Source organism: Uloborus diversus, chromosome 5 (genome assembly GCF_026930045.1).
Source record: "Uloborus diversus isolate 005 chromosome 5, Udiv.v.3.1, whole genome shotgun sequence".
Taxonomy (NCBI): Eukaryota; Metazoa; Arthropoda; class Arachnida; order Araneae; family Uloboridae; genus Uloborus; species Uloborus diversus.
Window position 1 is genome coordinate 178,062,608 of NC_072735.1, and position 21,932 is coordinate 178,084,539.

The window sequence follows — 21,932 nt, forward strand, 5'->3', positions numbered from 1 at the left end:
CTCAAATGCAGCTAAAGTGTTAAATGTATATTACATATATTATGTAAAGCCTCAATCACAGTGTTTTTTGTTGTTGTTTAGTACACTTGCCATTGTGCTACCTGTGAGTGAGACTTTAAATAATATATATATATTTAAATTTGTGGTCTTTGAAATCAAATATATAGAGGCCCAAAACTTTCAAAAACAATATCTCAGTTTGAGCTTGACTGCAGCTACATTTTTTTTTTGCTTAGCATGGCAACATTGCAGCATAGACCTCGCAAAGTAGTAAACACTCCTAGACAAGTTAAGGCAGCATCTACACATTTACATTTCTCCTTTCATTTTTTTTTTGCATTTTTGTCTTCTATTTTACTACAGTTTTATTGTACATGCATACCTTTTTTGGTTTCTGCCGAATGTAAACTTCAAATTCCAATATTGTATTGAAAAAAATGTGTTTCAAAATGTATGTGTTTTTTGAAGCATCTCTAGAAGTCATTTTTGTAAGATACTGCCATTGACATGCCCACAGTAGTGTAGTCATTGTCTCTTCTGTGTGGGTTCTGGTTGTCTTAATGCTAAAGTTGCCATCCCTTCTACTTGATGTCATGTTATCCAGTTGTATGCTTCCTGTTCCGTACTTGCAGAGAATTGTTTTGATCTCGTCTCCTTCCAGCTCCAATGCAGGATGGTATCGAATCGTCAGAGTGTTTGCAAAACTGTCTTGTGGGGTCTATGGAAAGGGGGGAAAAGTGTATTATCATTGTGTATGCATATGCATAGAGATGTAAAATTTACGGAAAATTTGAGGCAGTGAGGAGAAAAAAAGACAATTGACGGCTTCCAATTTTTGAAAAGGGCTGCTAGGAATGTATAAAATTATTTATGAGAGAAAACTACTTTTAAAATTATTTTCAGAAACCTATAACCTATAGTTTTTTTTAGTTTCAAAAAAGTAATACACAATAGTAATCTCAATTTCCAAATTTCGGCTCCTATACAGGTATGATTTTAAAAAATCCCCACTTATGTTTAAAAAAATCCCTTTTACAGTAAAATTTTTCTGATCAACTTTATCAATACTTAGCCTCCCTAATTTTCAGCGTTCAATGTTAACAGCTATGAGCTATGTATCAGTAAGACAAAATTGCAATGCTACAATCAGTATAACCTGCAAAGTTTAAGAATTAATGTAGCCGACGATCTGCAAGCTAGATTTAGTTAGTTAGCTCCTAGATGGCGCTACTGAATCATGTATAGCAGTTTCATAAGCGCCATCTATGAACTTAATTAACTAATTAGAGCAGTAGATTGCATACTATATTAGTACTATAATATTCATGCATAAGTGTTTAGCCATGCACCAAAGTTTAAGAAAGCTATGGGTTCTATCATTGTAGTAGGTGATCTACATGCTCCATTCAGTTAGGCCATAATGGCGGTATTGAATTAGTATGAATATATCGGTTTCAGGCGAGCAATTTATAAAATTAACTAGAATTGTGGACTGCAAACTACATCCTAACCAAAATATTCAGAAGTTTAGGGCTATGCAACAATGTTTAAGAAAAATATTGGTTCTGTCAATGTACCAGGCGATACATACGGCTCTTAGTCGTTAGCTTATGAATTGCACTGCTGAATCAATTCCTACACATAGGTTTCTGGGATGCCAGCCAGCTATAATCTAAATAATTATAGCAATAAAATCTCATTCTACATTAGTTCCAAAATAATATTTTTTATCAAATGCGGTTTGAGACATGCAACTAATTTTTAAAAAAATGTTTGTTTCACTAATGTTGCATGCAATCTACACAGTCTGTACTGCGTGTGCAGGTAAACGGCAGTAACTGCAGAAACGAGTTTTCGAGATATTTGAAGAAAAGCGTTTTGGGTTCAATACTAACAATAGGGAAACGTTGAAATTAGACGTCTTTTTCTCGCCTTTTTTTCAGCGGAAACCAAATAAGCGAGCTTGTACAATAAAGATAAGGTACAATAGATGTCAAAAATTCAAAAAAATGAAAAATTTGCAGTTACTGCCCTTTACCTGCACACGGCAGTGTAGATAGCTCATAGATGGAGCCATTGAATTAGCTGTTTATTTATAGCGGTTTCAATGAAAAACACTCTAGATCCCATGTTACATCAATGCCAAAATATTCATCCATAGCAATATTAGATTAAAAAGCAAATTTTCTTGGTGAAAACTCACCACATGTATTGTACCACAGGAAGTGTGCGGTACGTTGAGTGAGTACGTACGGTTTCCATCCCCCCTAAAGCTGCAATCTCCATCCTTTCTCCCTGCATGCACCAGGCCTCGGAAGGGATGAGTGAAGGCCAAGTTCACTACTATGTCCTTGGAGCGACAGGACAAGGACACTGCAAAAGGAAAGGGATATTTTAGTCACAGTGGAAGGATTTTAAAAATGGTTTACCCCCAGTTTCACCGAAGATGTCCTCCCTCCCGCCTTAAATATATTGTAACGGATCCGGTGCGACTTCAACTTTCTTGAAATAAAGAAACAGTTCTTGAGCGAAACACAGGAAATTAATTTACACTATGTACAGGAAAGATCGTCAACAACTGCTAAATTAATCATCAACAATTAAGCAAATATCACACAACACCATAAATTCAACGGTTACACACGTATTTACTTCCAAATACGAAAAACAACACAGCGAAATGCCTCGCAATAAACAGAGCTAATACACTCTCAGTACAAATTCTCAATCGAAACTGACTCTTTATCATGCGTAACGGCTTTTATACACACCGAAAGAGATCTCTCAACTATTCCAGAAAATGCTACACCGTTCCACACTTTCTTATTTCTTTTCATTCACAAATCTTATCAATGAAAAGATAAGGGTCCATATACTTCAGCCGAATGTAAAGGGGCTGTATATTCATTACGGGAAACTATTTACAGGTTACGTTACTACAATAATTACTATTTACAGAATTTAACAATATCATAAGATGGGATTGAAACTGAAAAACGGGGGAATGAAATTTTATGCCGGTGATTTCCGTGTCACTTTTACCAAACATAGGCTGCCATACCTTTGTCGTTTTCAATAGCAATACATCCATGACATCGTCAATGTACATCTATGCTGCACTAGCCCTATTTTGAAACGACATTGGTGGGGAGTTTGAACGATTTTCTCCAACTTAATATTCTTAAGGGGGAAACCAGTTTAAAACGGTCAAAAAATCCACTCTTTTACTTCCTTTCACAAAAAAGGAAGAATTGTATTTCCGAAAACATTTTCACTCAAAATTCGGCCTTGATTTCTATTTTACTCACCCCCGAATTAATGTTGAGTGTTTTTTCAACCCGACCACACGCCTAAGAACGTATAGACACGCGAAGTATCCACTTTGACGATTCCCGAGTTAATTACAACGAGTTTTCTCGTGACGTCTGTATGTGCGTGTGTGCGGATGTATGTCGCATAACTCAAGAACGGCATGTCCTAGAAAGTTGAAATTTAGTATGTAGACTCCTAGTGGGGTCTAGTTGTGCACCTCCCCTTTTGATTGCATTCCAGTGTCTCTAAAGGGGTCTTTTGCCCCTTTTTGGGGGGTAATCATTGTGAATTTCGATGTATACTCAAGTGGTGTTATAATTTGGTGGAAACTCGGCGATATATCGCCAGTTTTTTAATCGCCAAATTGGCGACAAATTTGGCGATTTTTTTTAAATTTTTTTATTCTTAAAATCTGGTTTCAATTTTTTTACTGGTGGTGATATTTAGAGAGCAAACTATTGAATCACATTAAAATTGCCAATAATGGGAAAATGACATTAAAATTGGAGTAAAAGGAAGTTATGTGATGCACACATCAGCTCGTTTTTATGTCATAAAATGTTAGTAAAACTAGTCAGGAGTATGTTGCCAAAATTTGAGTGAAAAATTCTGATTAGTTCCGATGTTTAAGCAAGTGACTGTGCAAATTCGAAAACACACGCACGCACATTCACAGCATATTTTTTTTTCAAACGCGTTTTTCTGGAAACAACTGTTTTTTCAAGTGGTGTGCATTGTAGCTTAAAGCATTTTTGACCAATCGTTCTGAAAATTTGTGAATATTTTTCATTCAATTATAATCTATATGAACCTCACTCTTTGACGATATTATTGATAAAAATAATTTTTTAATGCAAGAAGTATGAAAAAAAAATGGTTGAAAACATAACATTTTAATCAAACACCTCAAAAACGTGCATTTTTCAACTTAGTTGATCACAATTAGGTTCATGTTCTAGGGAAATATAGTGTTTGCGGGAAAGAAAAATTGTAATGATTACAGGCAAGAATTGTGGCTTCGCTAATGCACACCAGCAGCAAGCTCTGATGGCGACTGCAAATGGACAACAGCTTCTAACTCGACTAATTCTGGTGGAAATAGCTTCAAAAAATTACAAGGTGTACTTCAAAAGATGAATAAAATATTCTCCAAGTTTAAAGAAATTCCGATTATTTCTTTTCTGTTAAAAAAATCATGAAAAACACGAAAATTTCGGCCTCCTAAACTGGTTTCCCCTTAATGAATACTTTTCCTTTATTGGTACGACAGTTGGCTTGGCTACTTGTTTATTTTATACCTTCTCGAATATTGAAAAAATATATTTAAATCGTCGCCTTGTTTGCTCCTCTTTTTCTAAATTTCCATTTTAATGTTTAGTTATGACTTGATGTATATTTATTTAGCTGATTATTTTCCATGTTAATGAAAAAATTTAAAGTTGATTTCGCGAATGTATTAATGATATTTTTCGTTTAATTTAATAGCTTCAAGCTATTAAATCCCAGGGTGCGTGCATTGCTTGTTTTCCTGTGGTAAACTCTTTTACTATTAATGGCTTAATTAAATTATTTAGTGGATTTTTTCTCAATTTCAATGGAATTTTGAGCCTTGTTTCAAAGCATGTTTTCCTTAAAAAGTTCATTGAAACGACAAAATAATACATGGTATCCAAGGGCGCCCATATAGGGGGCAAGGGGGGGGGGCTCGTGCCCCCCTTTGAAATTATAACTTCCTTGCTTTTAGTACTTTTTCATTTGCAAAAATGTAAAAACATTTCTTCTCCAGCCATTAATGAAGAAGTTATTAAAAATGAAAAAAATATCAAGTTTTAATGACTCTAATCCGTCCTAAAATCAGTTTCCACGGGGAAAATATATAGCTAAACCACACGGGGAAAATATTTGAGCCCCCCCCCCCCCTTGAAACTTTGCGTATGGGCGCCCATGATGGTACCGCCAAATAACTAGTTTCTGTGTTTAAAAAAAAAAAAAAAAAAAAAAAAAAAAAAAAAAAAAACGAAGGCGCACAGATTTGAGGGCGCACAGGCTCAAGGGTGCAAATGAAGTAAAAAAAAATATAATTATTTAAAAAAAAGGTTCGGGGGGGGGGGACCAATCCACATACACTTGAGAGAGCAAAAAAAAAAAAAAACCCGAAGGAGCTCAGGTTTGAGGGCGAGGAGGAGGGGGGGAGGAAAGGCGGACAGAGGGAGCACAGGCGGGGAGGGGGGGGGGGGGCAGTTCGCCCTTGAAACCAACCATCTATCTAAAAAGGCATCTTTCCGCGACTATGATGCTCTACCTCGAAAATACCACAAAACAAAGTTTGGTTCAATTATGGCCGTTTAATAGATTCAGTCAAACGGCAAAACGGTCTTTGTGAAAGTTGAAACAAAAGAAATGAAATCCAGTCAGAGATGAAACTAGAGTCCAACCACGGATTGCATGGAATTTTCAAACGTCCAGATAAGACGAATCTATGTAAATAAGGGGGAAAAGTAAAAATTTGATGCGCCTATTCCGTTCATTTGAAAGCGACTCTGCTTCTGCAAAAGCTGACATCGGTAAAAAAATCATAGATTTGTCCATTTTCGACTGTAAAACGGATGTTTGTCTTTCCATACAATCCGTGGTCAGACAGTACATCAAAACGTACCTTTGGTATTTTCAGAGGCGAAATCTTTGAAGACGCCGGCTTTGTGACTTAATTTCGTCGCCGTCGGACCGCATGCTACGCCACGTGCTACAACTATCTGAAAAAGAAACATAATGTGTCTCAGATATAGAATGGCAAATCCTGGGATGCAAGGGCGCCCATATACGGGGGCTCAGGCCACCCCCCTCCCTTTGAAATTAGAACTTCCTTGCTTTTAGCACTTTTTTCTTTGCAAAAATTTAAAAACATTTCTTCTCCAGCTATTACTGAATAAGTTATTAAAAATGTCAAATTTTAATGACTCTTAATTTGTCCTGAAATCGGTGGGCCCCATTTGTCCGAGTCATTTCGGGCATCTAAAACTGGTAAACTGCAAACGCGGTAGGCACGGGGGGCTTCGGGGTGCAATGCAATGCAACTTTGCATATGGGCTCCCATGCTGGGATACTGTACCCTGTCAGCAGATATGAGTTAAAACGTTAAAACTAGTATGTATTTTCATGCAATATACCGACAGCCCGATTATCCCATCCAGAGACTGCAGTGTCGTCCTTATTTGGGCTCCTCAGTCTAGAATAGGGAATAACCAAGCTGGAGGCAGTTATCACCTCTTTGAAGCTGAGATGCTGAGAGTGCCAACAAAGTGGTGGATAAAATAAATTTATCTCAAAAGCGAGAGTCCGCAGACATGGTACGGTTCAACTTGTAAACTGAAGGGGAAGTTTGGGTATTAAGTAGTAAGTTACCACCCCTAAGTCAGTGCTAAAACAGAACTACATGCAATGTACCGTCAACACGGTTATCCCGTCTAGAGACTGCAGTTTCGTTTTCATTTGAACTCCTCAGTCTAGAATTAGGGAGTAACCGATCTGGAGCCAAACAAGGACGAAACTGCATTCTCTGGATAGAATTACCGGACTATCGGTATATTGCATGTAGTTCTGACTCAGCTCTGACTTAGGGGCGGTAACTTACTGCGTAAATGTATGCATTTTGCTTCTAAGTTTTGGTTGAATTGTTTCATTTCGAGTAAAGGACATTTAATTCATTTATTTACAGTGATGCTCTACCTTTTTTTACTCTAGGGCCTGACCTCATATTTTGAGTGAGTCTCGCGGGCCAGAACACACATAAAATTGTATACATATTTATGAAATACTTTTGTTCAACAAAGTGACAAGTTGGCAGCAAACTAGGGGTTTAAGTATTCACAATATTTTTCTGCTCACTCTAAAAGGGTCTAAGAGTATTATAATACTAAAAAGTCGCCCGTCAAGGTATGACGGGTGAAAATGCTTCTCATCTTCTACATTTCAACGAAGCAATTGTCTGTTTGGCGATATTTTAGTGGTTGAAATTTTAACCCGAACTCTAGTGAGTTAACCCTAAATGGCCCCTAATGGCGCGGGATATTCCTTTGACTCGTGTGTAGTTTACCGCTAGTAAACGGAGACACTACGAGGCGAGATAATTACGGGGGGCTTCCTTTATTACGCTTTTTATGCACTCTTGCTCGAGACAATGCGAGATCGGGAATGTGGAGGAAGCTCTTCGCTCGTACTCATAAAATTCATAAGATTTTTAGCTGATTTACATATTGCTATGTGTGCATCAGGGCTGTGGAGTCGGAGTCGGACTGATTTTGAGGTAAAAGGAGTCGGAGTCGTTAGAAAGACCCGAATCAGGGCTTTTTTTTTAAAAAATTTTCAGACTCTCCTTGCATTTTTAAGAAAAAAAAAACGGGACTACCAATTAGTTCGATTACATATGTATAAAGGCCTACTAATCAGGGCCCGACTAACTAAAAGTGAAGCCCAAGGCCCACAATAATTTGGAGGGCCTCTGAAGGCTATTATTTAAAAAATGTGTGTATTTTTTGTATAGTAATGCTATGCATAATTCTTTAAGTAATTTGGGGCTCCTTAGGAAGAGGGGGCCCCAGGCCCAGGCCTAGTAGGCCTGTTTGGTAATCAGGCCCTGCTACTAATAAGAAAATAATTGTCATTGGCAACCAGCTGGCTTGATTGTTTATCGAACTTTCGGTAATAGCTACCTACGTCGTCCCTTAGTTATACCTACCAGATGGATGTCACCCCGGGCGGACCGCCCGCGCCCCTTCTCAAAAAGATTTTTCGACTTGGCAAAAAAGCTTTTGTTCTCTCAAGATACAGCTTTAAAAAATTGAAACTACACAATTTGAACAACATCTATTTGTTAAACATTAAAGAGCAGAAAATTAATCCTGTTCATTTTCCCCCTTCCCATGAGAAGGGAAATTAAAAAAAAAAAAAAAATCAATAAATAAATAAAAAATGCCGGAGTTTGAGTTGGAGATTTCAAAATCCAGGAGTCGGAGTCGGCCACTTTCTTTCCGACTCCGCATAAAAACATACTTTTTGTTACTGAAGGATGAGACTAAACAATGTGTTCTACTTCAGTAACGCACCCACGGAGGGGGCTAAGGGCCTTAAGCCCCTCCCAGGGAGCAGAAGCAATTCAGAAATGGCGATAACCCTCTTAACTAAACCAAAGAAAAGGTCTAAAATTGCGTTTTTTGGTCTTCAATTTTAGAAATTTTAGGAAATGGTTGAAAATAACTCAGCCTCAAGTACAACAGCTATAAAAAAATTTTCCTGAAGAATTCTCTCTCCACAGGAGTCATCTTCTTTTTCTTTTCTTTTTTTAAAAAAACAATATTAGCTGCATATTTCTTTATTTAATGTTTTTTCTTGATTTGAGCATAATGGGATTGTTTTCGAAATTTTAAAAACATTTTTTTTTGAAAGAGCATGCTTAAAAAACTAGGGGTCTGACCAGTTTCTAAATAGTTTGACAAAGTTTTATATATTAAAAAAAAATATTTTAATCTGTGCGCTTTCATTTTTTACACTTTTGCACATGACATCACAACTTAAGAAATACCATTCACTGATGCCATTAGCGCAGGGCGCAATATTTAATTCATTTCTGAATCATCATAACCTGGAAACGCGGTAGACAGCAAGCCTAAACATTCAGCACACCAGGGGAAATGTGCCATAGTACATCATTTGTGACGTCATAAGGACCACGCCTTGTTTGAAAAATCGGACATTTAAAAAAAGAATTAAAAATTAAACGTTTTGAAAATGAAAGATTTTTCTCGCTACTTTTTTTTTTGCTCATTCTATTAACTTTAGTGACTAAAAGTTGTACTTTTGACTGATGGAAATAACCTCATTAGATTGGAGTGTATCTTTCATGATTTGGAAATTTAAACTGATTTTGTAGTTCGATATATAGAGAGAATGATAGCATTGAGAACAGAGGAGAAAAAGTCTAATCTTCGTACTACGGTTACAAATTTATCAAAGTTCAAAAGTTTCTTCTACCTCTTTTTTGCCTTCTTGATGTACTAAATATGCACACACATCGCGCAAAGCTGCAGCTACTTCGTGATCCATTTTGTAAGTAATTACGTAGCATAGAAAACTGCAATGCAGGACGAGAGATTTCGGTAATATAACCCACCATGGTTCAAAATTACCCAATAATGTACTGTTAACCTTTTTTTACTTCCTTTTACAAAAAAGGAAGTATTGTATTCACAAAAAAAAAATTAACTCAAAAATCGACCTTAATTTCCATTTTGCTCACCCCCAAATGAATGTTGAGTTTTGTTTTCGACTTGACCACATGTGGATAAGTGTCTAAGAACGTATAGACACGCGAAATAACCTTTTGGTTGCATTCGGGTGTTTCTAAAGGGGTCTTTTACCAACTTTTGGGGGGAAACCATTGTTAATTTCGATGTAAACTCAGGTGATGTTATAATTTGGCGGACACTTGGCGATATATCGCGTCTTTTAGTCGCCAAGTTTTGTCGCCAACTTAACGAGAAATGTGGCGGATTTTTTTTTTTTTTTTTTTTTGAGCAATCACGATTGCTTATTGTTCTCACTTGACCGTCGTGGCGTTGTGGTTCCTTTTTCAGCTTGGACGACGGGCCTCAGCAGGCGCGGCGGAATCCGCTTTTCCTGGTCGGAGGCGTCCATGTCCTGTACACACACATGCTCACACACATACACACTCACATATATACACACGCCTACGTGTATACACACAGATCTCCGCACACACACACACAAGCCTACACATGCATGCACGGGCGCCTACGCACACACACGCACACAACTATACACACGTAACCACCCTGGAAGAGGGGCAAGCTTGGGGGGGGGGGGACAGGAGCCGTTTCTTAAAACAATAACTCCAATGAGTAGGCCCCGGTCGCAACTCGTGATTGCGAAATACATAATTTAAATTCCAAATGTCAGAATTCAAATTAATTTAATTTCTTTCTTAAAAAAAAAAAAAAAAAATCTGGCTTCAATTTGGCCACTGTTGGTGTTATTTAGAGAGTCAACTATTGAATCACATTAAAACAGCCAATAATGAGAGAATGACATTAAATTGGGGTAAAAGGAAGTCATGTGATGCGCACACACATGAGCTCGTTTTTTTAAAGAGTAACAAATTAAATGAGTCATTTAGAGAGAAAATATCAAACCTTCACTTTTTTGAATGAAAATTACGGCTATTCTATACACTCGACGTTAAATCCCGGTTATCACAAATTTGCCATTTCAACTGCGCTTGCGCACGGACTTTGCGTTTTGGGCTTTCTGTTTTAAGATTTCGTGTTGCTTGTTAATGTTTAGGCTGTGCTACAGTTCCAACAAATTAATGAATGCGATTAGAGTATTTTCGCAGCAATTTCGGGATACATTATATGAAATTATGGATATGAATAACTGATAATCTTTATAAAGAAAAGAGAAAAATGACACTTCAATATTTATTGGATTGGAAATATTTATTTAACGTAAACGTAAAACACGTTATGTAATTCAAAAATGATCTGAATATTACAAATATCCGTCTTTTGCGGATATTTTACGTTAGGCGTAAACAGCTTAATATTATACATTTGTATTTAGGTTGAGGGTTCGACTTTGTATTGGAAGTGATGCTACAGTTCGAGTACACTCTTCTAAGGTTAAAGATTTGGCCCTGAAAAGGGCCTTTGGGGGGGGGGGGGGGTTTGATAGAAAAATCAGACTCCGAATCCATAAATAATTAAGACGCAAAACTCAATCTTTACCGAGGCGTGAAAACTAAATCAAAGACAGCTTTGTAATTTCTAATTTTTATCTGTTCTCATCTCATATTAACAAATTTAAACGTTTTTCATTAGTTTGGGCAAGAGTTTCGAAATCAGCAAAGTCCACGCGCAAGCGCAGTTGAAATGGCAAATTTGTGATAACCGGGATTTAACGTCGAGTATTCTATACACTCACTTACTTTCCAAGGAACAATTACTGTGTGACCACGAATTGAATGGAAATGCAAACATCCGATTCACAGGCAGAACTGGACGCATCTATTAGTTTTTAGGGACGTCAATTTCTGCAGTGTATGTTAGAGTCTAAAATAAGCAGAGTCTCATTCAAATGAGTGGAACATGCGCATCAAATTTTTACTTTTCCCCCCTCATTCAGATGGGCTCGTCTTAACTGGATGTTTGCCAATGCCGTACAATCCGTGGTTGGACAGTATACTGCCGTGCTAAGCACGAAAGTCATATCTGCACTTTTTATGAAAACTGAGTTACGGTCTCCGGGTGGTTCTTTATCACATATTTTAGCTAACTGAATTGTTTTATGGTTATTTGTCAATGGGAAATATTTTTGAAAAAATTCAGAAAAAGTTGCATCTGAATCAAATAAATCGAGACCCAAACTTTAAACGGCAATTACTCATTTTGAACTCAACTGCAGATACGACTATTGCGCTTAGCACGGCAGCATAGACGAACGAGAGCTCAAATATGGTCTTTGGGCATATTCAACTCCAACAGAATTCGATCGAATAGAACGCAATCAATTGTATTTACCAATAACGGAGTCAGGAATTTGCTTTACCCTACTCAGAAGGAAATTTTTCTCTACGCTAATGGTAGATAGAACTCGATCGAATCGAACACAATCGAGTTGAATGAGACCCTAAGTTGTAACACCACATTTCGATTAAAAGGGAGAGTCATTTAATAAGGTAAGAAATTTCGGATTAAAAAAAAAAAAAAAAATACGGTACGATGTTCTCCTTTTTGTAGTCCGTTAAAAAAAAATAATTTTTTTAGAATTACAATCTTATCAATAAATGGCATTTATTGAAGTACAGCTTTGTCTTTTCAATTGAAATGCTGAGAATCAAATTTATTTTCACCAGAAATGGGAAAATGAACCAAAAAGCAGAAAACAACTCCAGAGAAACGTGCAATCAGCGGAAAAATTGATTTTCCACATGAATGATTGTTTTCATTTAATAAATTCATCATCAAATAATGTTTTTTTTTTTAAAGGAAAATCAAATATGAGTGTTCCATTGTGCAGAATTAATTATGGATTTAATAGTTCATTGCCCGAGCACAATTGTTTCCGCGTTCGGATGACGAAATCTTCTTTTCAGTTTCCCCTGTGATCTCGAAATTTCAGAGTTGGATCAGAAAATAATTACTCGCCACTTGGCGATTAAAAGTCTTACTTTGGCGGCTCAAGGACGGATACAAGGGAAATTGCCCCTCCTTGAGCCGAGAGATAGGAACTTTCTTCGCGTATATTTTCGTTAGTAAAGTTTAAAAAACGCTATTACCTAATATACGATGGTGTTAGAAAAAAGAGCTCTATTCTCCGGAATTCTTCCGCAATTGAAGTTTTGAAAACGCAATCGTAGCCTATCTCTTGGAGATGGAGACCGGAACTTTCTATGGGATTTTCCCGAAATTGAAATTTCAAAATCTCAATGTTAGACGATCTTCGATGATTTTAGGACTAGGGGTTCAAATGCTCTATTTGGATATTTTTCGAAAGAAACACAGCTGTAGGACACGTTTGATTACATAAGGAAGGGTAAGCTGTGAGGTTCAGTACACTCTTCGAAAGTTTTTAGAAATTGAATTTCCAAAAAGTAAAGAGTAAAACCAATCGCCCCCTCCTTGAACGTTTTCTGGATCCGTCCTTTTGGCGGCTAAATAAAATACTCAACCGATCACATTTTAAGAGCCCTACCAGCCACAGAAAATTATTTGTTCATTATAGTTTTTTCAACAAATCATTTATATAAGTTTGTGATGTAAAAATGTTTGCAATTTCTTAAATGCTATTCCATTTTGCCAACGGATAAGAAAATCGTATGGGCAATTCAATTTGTTTTCCAAAAATTAATGGTTGAAGAAATATAGATTCTTAAGTTTCCATTATACCATTTGAAAAATATTCATGTGTGTAATTTTGCAGTTTGGCCCCATAAGGCCCCGAACTTAAATTTTTGGGAGGGCGGAAATTCGCAATTTGCCGAATGGAACTCCAAATTTCGTTGAATGATGATAAATTTGAACAATAGAACCAGGGGCGAACTGGGTCCCTCGAGAGGACGCCAACCTTGGGGAGAAAGGGGGGGGGGGAGGGCAAAAGGGTAAAAAGGGCAAAAAAAAGGTGCAAAAACGAAAAAAAAGGGGGGGGAGGGAATTCAACAACTAAAAAAAAAAGGTATCAGGCTTGAATGCGCATTGGACCGCGGACCGATGGGCCAGTCTGCCCCTGAATAGAACTCCAACTTTTGCCGAATGATATTTTTGCTGAATTGTCAGACAAAATGCCGAATAAGGAAATTTTTAAGAGGTCACAGGGACCTCCCATCGGTATATCCCTGCTCTCACACGTCAAAGTTGTCATTAAAAAACGTTTTGCATTAATTGGCTATTAAATTGGAAGCGTCTACCTGCCAATGGTGATCAGCTAAATAAATTTAAATTATCAAATCCATGTAGAGTCGAAAAGGTGACGTTTAAAAAGTGTTCTGCTACAAGCCTAGCAATTTGCAGACAAAGAACAGTTTTTCGAACATGCAACAAGAATAATCTGCAAATGAACTTTTGTTTTTCGCGCATGTTAGTTGAAGTAATGAGAGTTTTCTTAAATGTCTCCTATAATATTCGTAATAATTTAGTTATTAACCCAAATCCCGTAGTGCAACTGCTCATGGGGGAAGGCCAAGGCCTGCTGTGCCCATTTCAGTTTTCCTGAGCAGACAGATGTTACGGTTAGGTGGTCAGACGAACGCGGTACCCTCAGGGTTTAGTTCCCAAGCACGGTTGATATTCATTTTATCGACCCACTGAAGGGATGAACAAGCTGAGTCGATCGTGCCTAACCCGAGAATCGAGCTCGGGCTTCTAGGCTTTCTAATTTAGTTGTTTAATTTCAAAGTTTTAGAATAAGTTGAAACCACCCACGGATCAGAGACAAAATGTCTTTTTTTAAAAATTCGAGTTGAGTTCAATATAGCAAAATTGAGTGTTTGTGTCGTAGAATTTGTTGTCTATATATATATATATATATAAGAAAAGACAAGGATGAAGACGAAAAATAACCCAAAGCTTCTTCTTCTTGCTTATCTCTCTGTTCTGAATCAGATCAGATCTATGAGGTTGTTCGCCTTAATCAACTTCAAGACAGAAGCAGGTCTCTTCAGTAGATCCTCGCGTACCAAACCAACACAAAAAATCAGATGTTGTGCAGTGGCCTCTTCAGTATGATAACCCAAAAGCTTACTGGACAATGAGAAAAGGCTGGAGTGTTGGAACTTCCAAACGCGATTTCTCGATCGCTGGAAATACTGACAATTCGCTGTTTTCCCCTGTTGCTGTTTAGTTGCTTTTGATTGACTAGTTAGGATCATATATATTACTTCGCACAGGTATTTGTTTTGTGACGACATAACTGCCTCAATACTCGATCATACTTTCTAAGTAAGGCATCATTTTAAAGATTCTTTTCACTGTTTTTGGCAAAAAATAAAGAAATAAATCATATTTTGGTGGGTTTTTCAAAAAAATATATAATAAATAAATAAATAAATAAAATAATAAAAGACGCATTGCTTTGATGCATAGCATCCTAAAACGAAGGCACATTGGCTCAGCTGGTTAGAGCGTCGTGCTAAGAATGCAAAAATGGTTGAGTTCGAACCACCAGGGGCTAAAAAAATATTGTTTTGATGATTTATTTTCTTCAGCAGAATTGTAATCCGGATTTTCATTTATATGTAATCTAAACTCATTGCAGGATTTTGGGGTACAATTCTGTTGCCATCAAAATCTGGAAACAAGATGTTGGTTTTAACGTGGTAAATCGCAGTTTAACTTTTTGAAAATATTTTAACAAAATAGAAGCACCAACTTTAGTTTATTTTGCTGCTTTATTACGCATCGCATTAATATATAACATGGCGAGATGGAGCCCCAGTTGATAAGAGTGCCCTACTAATAATAAGACACAAAGCGTGCAACACGTTTGACTTATTCAGTAAGTTACCGCCCTACAGCCAAGGCTAAGGCAAAAATCCATGAAATACACCGCCAACTCAGTCAATTCCAGCCGAGGACTGCAGTTTCTTGCTTATTAGCACTCATCAGCCCGGCATAGGAGTGACTGAGCTGGAGGTGGAAAACCTCTTAAGGAAGCCTAGAGTGCCAAAAACTGTATTAGCTACCAGTTTGTTTGGCACTCTAGGCTTCCTTAAGAGGTTTTCCACCTCCAGCTCAGTCACTCCTATGCCGGGCTGATGAGTGCTAATAAGCACGAAACTGCAGTCCTCGGCTGGAATTGACTGAGTTGGCGGTGTATTTCATGGACGTTTGACTTAGTTTTTTGGGGCGTGCTGTCGATTTTGAATACGTGAAATACGCCTGCAAAATATCTCTGACGTGGATGACATTTTATGACGTTGCACTAAAATCGCGTAGGGGTATTTTCTAAGTATGCCTGTTGCTGGGGTTACGAATTTTCAAAATTCATTTACTTCAATAGAAAATTGGAGAAAAAAATTGCTTAAAATTAATAAACAGTATAAAAAGAACCAAAACCCTTTCTAAGAACCGACACATTTAAATGAATGAAAAAGTAAAACAATACAAAATTCAGAAATAAAATCGAAATTCGTGATTGTTTTCGAAAGAAACGGATAGCAAACAATGCAACAATACAATTTTATTTTCTACGGAACCTGTATTGCAAGATCTACGTTTTAATTTCGACGATTATCGTTCAGATTTGTTTCTAAATCTTCAGGTTTCGTTACTTTTAACATTTAATGGAATCGAGAGAATAGACTAGAATAATATAATTTTTATAGTTAATGCAGAAACGAACAGCAGGTAATAATAAAAAATAAATGTAGTAATTGAATTTTCTAGCTCGTGTCAAGAAGATTCTGTGATAATGGGGTCGTTTCCAAAATTTTAAAAGTATTTTTTTCTCAAAGAGCATGCTTAAAAATATAGGATCTGACCATTTTTTAAATAATTTGTTCATGTTTAATATTAAAAAAAAATTACTTAAATCGGTGCGCTTTCATTGTTTACGTTTGTGTCGTGTGACATCACAAATGATGAAATGCCATTCAATGCTGCCATTCACGGAGACAAATATTTAATTATCATCTTTACTTACGTGTATTGGCAACGATAGGGTTAATAGCAAGCATAGAGGGCAATATTTAATTCGTTTCTTGATTATCATAACGTGAAAACGCGAAAGAAAGATGCGCCAAATTGAAGCATTTGTGACGTCATAAAGACCACGCCTTGTTTTCAAAATCGGACATTTAAAAAAAATAATTAAAAAATAACTGTTGGGAAAATGAAAGCATTTTCTGGGTCTATGTTATTTTTTTTACTCATTCTATCAATTTCAGTGACTAAAAGTAGTATTTTTGACTAAAGGAAACAACTCCATTACAACATATCGTCGTCTCAGAGTTACAGCGAGATATCTAAGCCGAAGAACCGTAGTAAGATATCCGACTGTAGCCCTGAACAGGGCTGTGGATTCGGGGAGTCGAAGGTAAACAAACTTCAGAGTCAGAGTCGGTCATTTCCTTCGAAGTCCGCAACTCTGCCAGGGCTTGCGGGGTCGGAGTCGGATTGATATTAAGGTAAAGAAGTCGGAGTCGGAGGTGTTAAAATTCCCAGAGTGGAAGCCGGCCATTTTTCCTCCGACTCCGCAGCCCTCCTGGCCCCAAGGCAACGATAAGCGTCATATTTTTTTCCATTTAGATTTGTTTTGAAAACATTTCCTTTCAAAGGATAATTTTAAGCAATAGAATAGAGTTTACTTTTTTTTTATTCAATCCACTAAAGCAGGGTTTCTAGACCGCTGGTCCGGTGAATTAGCATCTTGGAAAAACGAAACTGATCCTTTGCTATTTTTATCTGTTTGCATTACAAAACCACCCTTTTTCAAAAAGAGTATATAGCAAATGCAAAATTTTTACTTTCATTTTGACTAATTTTTAAATTTTTCTTTTCTCAAAGGCTTATTTAACTATGTGTATGATAATAGTTACATAAATATCGTTATTGGAAGTAAATCGAAGAAACAATCTTCAAATTAACCTATGCAACGGTGCTCTAATAACCTATTAAAGTTTTTTCGTGAAAAAGAATAGAAAAAGGGAGAAAAATCATAATAGTTATTTTTTCTTCTTCCTTTCTTTTTTTTAAAAATCATATTGATTAAGTATCCATTGAATAGTAAAAAAAATATTACACAGATGAAATGCGATTTGGAATAATGCATCTTAATGCCAAAACAAAATTTTCATTGAAAGTTCATGACTGTACGAAAAATATTCTGCTGTTAATATTTTTTTTTATAAATTGTTGAAATTAATTCAACTAAAAATGCTTTATTTTCCGCTTTTCAGCCAGTCAATTGAAAAAAAAAAAAAAAAACACTTACCACAGCCAAAGTCAAAGCCCCGTAAGACAACTTCTGCCTATTCATTTTCGGTCGTCTGCCCTTGCGCCTCCCTGCAACCACTCACCTCTTCTCTAATCCTCGAAGAAATAAAAAAAGAAATTAAGAAAGAAAAACCAATTAAGTACGCCATCTGGTGGCACGCGAGTACTGCCCTGTCGTGACCTTCGGGAAAGATTGCTGACCCCTCATTCATTAAACCTTTATCTTTTCTTCTGCTTTTAATTCTTACAGTCGAACCGAAGAACAGGTTTAAAGTAGCTTCGTAACCTAACCAGACACATTAAACGGTGAAGAGGATATCCTCAATGGGGGGAAATGAAATAAAATATAATAAAAGACACCCCATGAAAGAAAAAAAAAAACAAAATGCTTCGATCGTCTGTGGATTTCGTCGAAAAAATGATTGCAGCCGATTAAAATTGCAACAAGGTATTGCAAAAGGTTCTCTAGTTTATACTAAGTTAGACACTGCCTGAGATTTGTTAATACCACATTTCTCCCTGATAATTAAATATAATTTCTCTTGTATAGGAGGAAAAAAAAAGCCCCCCCCCCTTCCCCAACGTTTCCAGGCACCAACACACAATAGTGCTTTAACTGGATTAAAAGATTACGCATCATATTCTTCTCCTCTATTCCGCAGGGATGCCCACCTAGGGGGGGGGGGAGTTATGGCGCAGACTGCACCATTGAAACTTTTAGGGGGGTGTTTTAAGGGGTATTTTTCTCATTTTGGAGAAGGGGAGGTTCTTGCTTTTTTTTTGGGGGGGGGGGTCACCCTTGCTCTTGGGGGGGGGGGCACCCCTGCATTCCGAGACTCCTTACCAGATCATGCAATAGGGCCCATCTATTTTTTTCCCAGCTTAAAACTTCGTATACGATGAGCGCCGGGCGATTAAATCAGTGGTAAATTGAATCAGCTTCTTTAATGAAACAAATCCTCAAAACAGAACAAAATTTAGCTTTGACATTGAAAATTTGCCGGATTTTTGAATCAACAAGCCGCGTAAATGAATCAAGCGTATCTGAGTACCCACACTTGGTGCATCAGCGCAGTCTGCTTTCTTTACCTTCTCTTCATAAAAAATATGCATTTTTTTTTTTTTTTGAGCAGTCACGATTGCTTATTGCTTTCATTTGACTGTTTTGATGTGCTATCATTTTATTTTCCAAACAGTAACCTCTGCAGCATCACCGTCGACCGGCCGCCTCACAATGCTGCTCCTCTAGCGGAACCGTCTCCAGGTTGCGTCAATATCCTACACTTACACGCACGTAAACACACACAAACACTTACACACACAAACAAATACCCACATACATACACCTACATACACATACACAAACACATACACACACACAAACACACACTCAAACATATACATACACACACACAAACACACACTCAAACAAATACATACACACACACAAACACACACTCAAACATATACATACACACACGCATACATACAGACACCTACACATACAGACACCTACACATACATACAGACACCTACACATACATACAGACACCTACACATACACACACCTACACATACACACACACAACTACCCACACACTCATGCATGCACATAGACACAAACACATATGCCTACACACACATACACATTCCCCACCACACACAAACACTCATACACACAACTACCCACACACTCATACCTGCACACAGACACAAACACACATGCCAACACACACATACACATACCCCCTACACACATACACATACCCCCTACACACAAACACACTCGTGATTGCGAAAAACATAATTTGAATTCAAGAGCTCAAAATTCAAATAAATTTTTTTTTTTGTTTTATAAATAGTGAAAAGAGGGGGAGTTAGGATGTTGCACACTTTTAGTGACAGTTTTCTCGAGAACAGTCGAACAAAAACCAGTGAGACGGAGAGAGACATGGTTTCGACGAGACTTCTGTGCTCTACGCTCTAGGGTGTTAAAAATTGGAGCAAAGAGGTACGAATGGGGTTGTTTCCTTCAGTCAAAAGTACTATTTTTAGTCATTGAAAAGGATAGAATAAGCAAAAAAAAAACATGCACCCAGAAAATACTTTCATTTTCCCACCGGTTTATTTTAATTAATTTTTTTAAATGTCCAGTTTTTCAAGGCGTGGTCTATATGACGTCATAAATGATACACTTTGCCGCATCTTTCTACTACGTTTCCACGTTATGATAATCAAGAAGCGAATTAAAATTGCGCTCTACGCTTGCTATCAACCATATCGTTGCCAATTAAATATTTTGGACCGTGAATGGCAACAATGAATGGCATTTCATCATTTGTGATGTCATCCGCAGAAGCGTTAAACGATGAAAGAGCACCGATTTAAGTATTTTTTTAAAAATATTAAACTTAAAGAAATTATTTAAAAAATGGTCAGAGTCAAGCATGCTCTTTCCGAAAAAAATACTTTTAAAATGTTGGAAACGACCCCATTCTGTGGGCTATAGGTAGTTTCATGACATCGAAAAAAGAAATGTCTAAATTAATTTCTACCTGCTGTTAGCAATCAAGAGCAGATACATTCTTCGAAGCAGATCGGTTAAAATTTGAGTCTTGGTAATTTTTAAAATAATCTAAAAATGAATATTTTGAGTGAGTGGCAGACTTTTAGGGATGCATTATCTTGTTTGACTAAAAATTAAATCAAGTTCTCTTAAATTATATGTAGAAAAAATACTTACACATTTTTGCTTTATTAATCAAAACTATTTAAAGCGAACATGATTCAAAAAAGCGGCGGTCACTGTATAAAAGTCTGAAACCTGGTAAATGTCGACAATATCCGGTGAATAGCAACATTCACATACCGAAGAAACTGGTGAAAGAACAAATATTTCCGGTGAATCACCAGTGAAAGTCGAAATTCTCCGATTTCGGTCTTTTACGATAGCATAATGTAGTAGAACCTTCTTCATCCGGGTCTCCGGTTGATACGGAACATTTTGTAAAATTGAAAAAATAAATAAATAAATAAATAAATAAATTTGAATTTTGGCATCTTGAATTCAAATTATGTTTTTCGCAATCACGAGTGTGTGTGGGGGTATGTGTGTTTGTGTGTATGGGGTATGTGTATCTGTGTGTAGGCATGTGTGTTTGTGTCTGTGTGCTGGCATAAGTGTGTGGGTAGTTGTGTATATGAATGTGTGTGGGGAGGGGTATGTGTATGTGTGTAGGCATATGTGTTTTTGTCTGTGTGCAGGCATGAATGTGTGGGTAGTTGAGTGTATGTGTGTGTAGATGTATGTATGTGTGTGTGTGTGCGTGCGTGTGTGTGTGTGTAGTTGTGTATGTATGCGCGTGTGTGTAGGACATGGATGCAACCTGGAGACGGCTTTCGCTATAGGAGCAGCATCGTGAGTAGCCGGTCGACGGTGATGGTGCGGAGGGTGGCGGTGGGAGAATAAAATGATAGGACATCAAAACAGTCAAGTGAGAACAATAAGCAATCGTGATTGCTCAAAAATAAATAAATAATAATAATAATAATTTGAATTTTGACATCTTGAATTCAAATTATGTTTTTCGCAATCACAAGTGTGTGTTTGTGTGTGGGGGTATGTGTGTGTAGGCATGAGTGTTTATCTGTGTGCTGGCATAAGTGTGTGGGTAGTTGTGTATATGAATGTGTGTAAGTGTGTGTGGGGGGTATGTGTATGTGTGTGTAGGCATATGTGTTTTTGTCTGTGTGCAGGCATGAATGTGTGGGTAGTTGTGTGTATGTGCGTGCGTGTGTGTGTGTAGCTGCGTATGTATGCGCGTGTGTGTAGGACATGGACGCAACCTGTAGACGGCTTTCGCTATAGGAGCAGCATCGTGAGGAGCCGGTCGACGTTGACAGGGTGCGGAGGGTGGCGGTGGGAAAATAAAAAAGATAGGACATCAAAACAGTCAAATGAGAACAATAAGCAATCGTGATTGCTCAAAAAAAAAAACTTAAATAATAATTTTAAAAACATGATAGCAAGGAAGGAATTATAAATACGCCGAATGTTTGATTTTTGTTTTAATTACACGTACAGGTTCAGCGAAGATCGAAGATTAAAATGCAGGGTGT

General features: G+C 37.2%; 1 protein-coding gene across 1 annotated transcript in view; it reads right to left on the minus strand.

The window, feature by feature from the left end:
* LOC129223297 (uncharacterized) overlaps positions 1–17,890 on the minus strand; it is a 24,817-nt gene extending 6,927 nt beyond the window's left edge. The window contains 4 exon segments of the mRNA XM_054857863.1: positions 383–718; positions 2,204–2,373; positions 5,969–6,065; positions 17,812–17,890. Coding sequence (XP_054713838.1) covers positions 383–718; positions 2,204–2,373; positions 5,969–6,065; positions 17,812–17,856 — 648 coding nt within the window. The 5' untranslated portion in view covers positions 17,857–17,890.
* Positions 17,891–21,932: the final 4,042 nt, after the last annotated feature.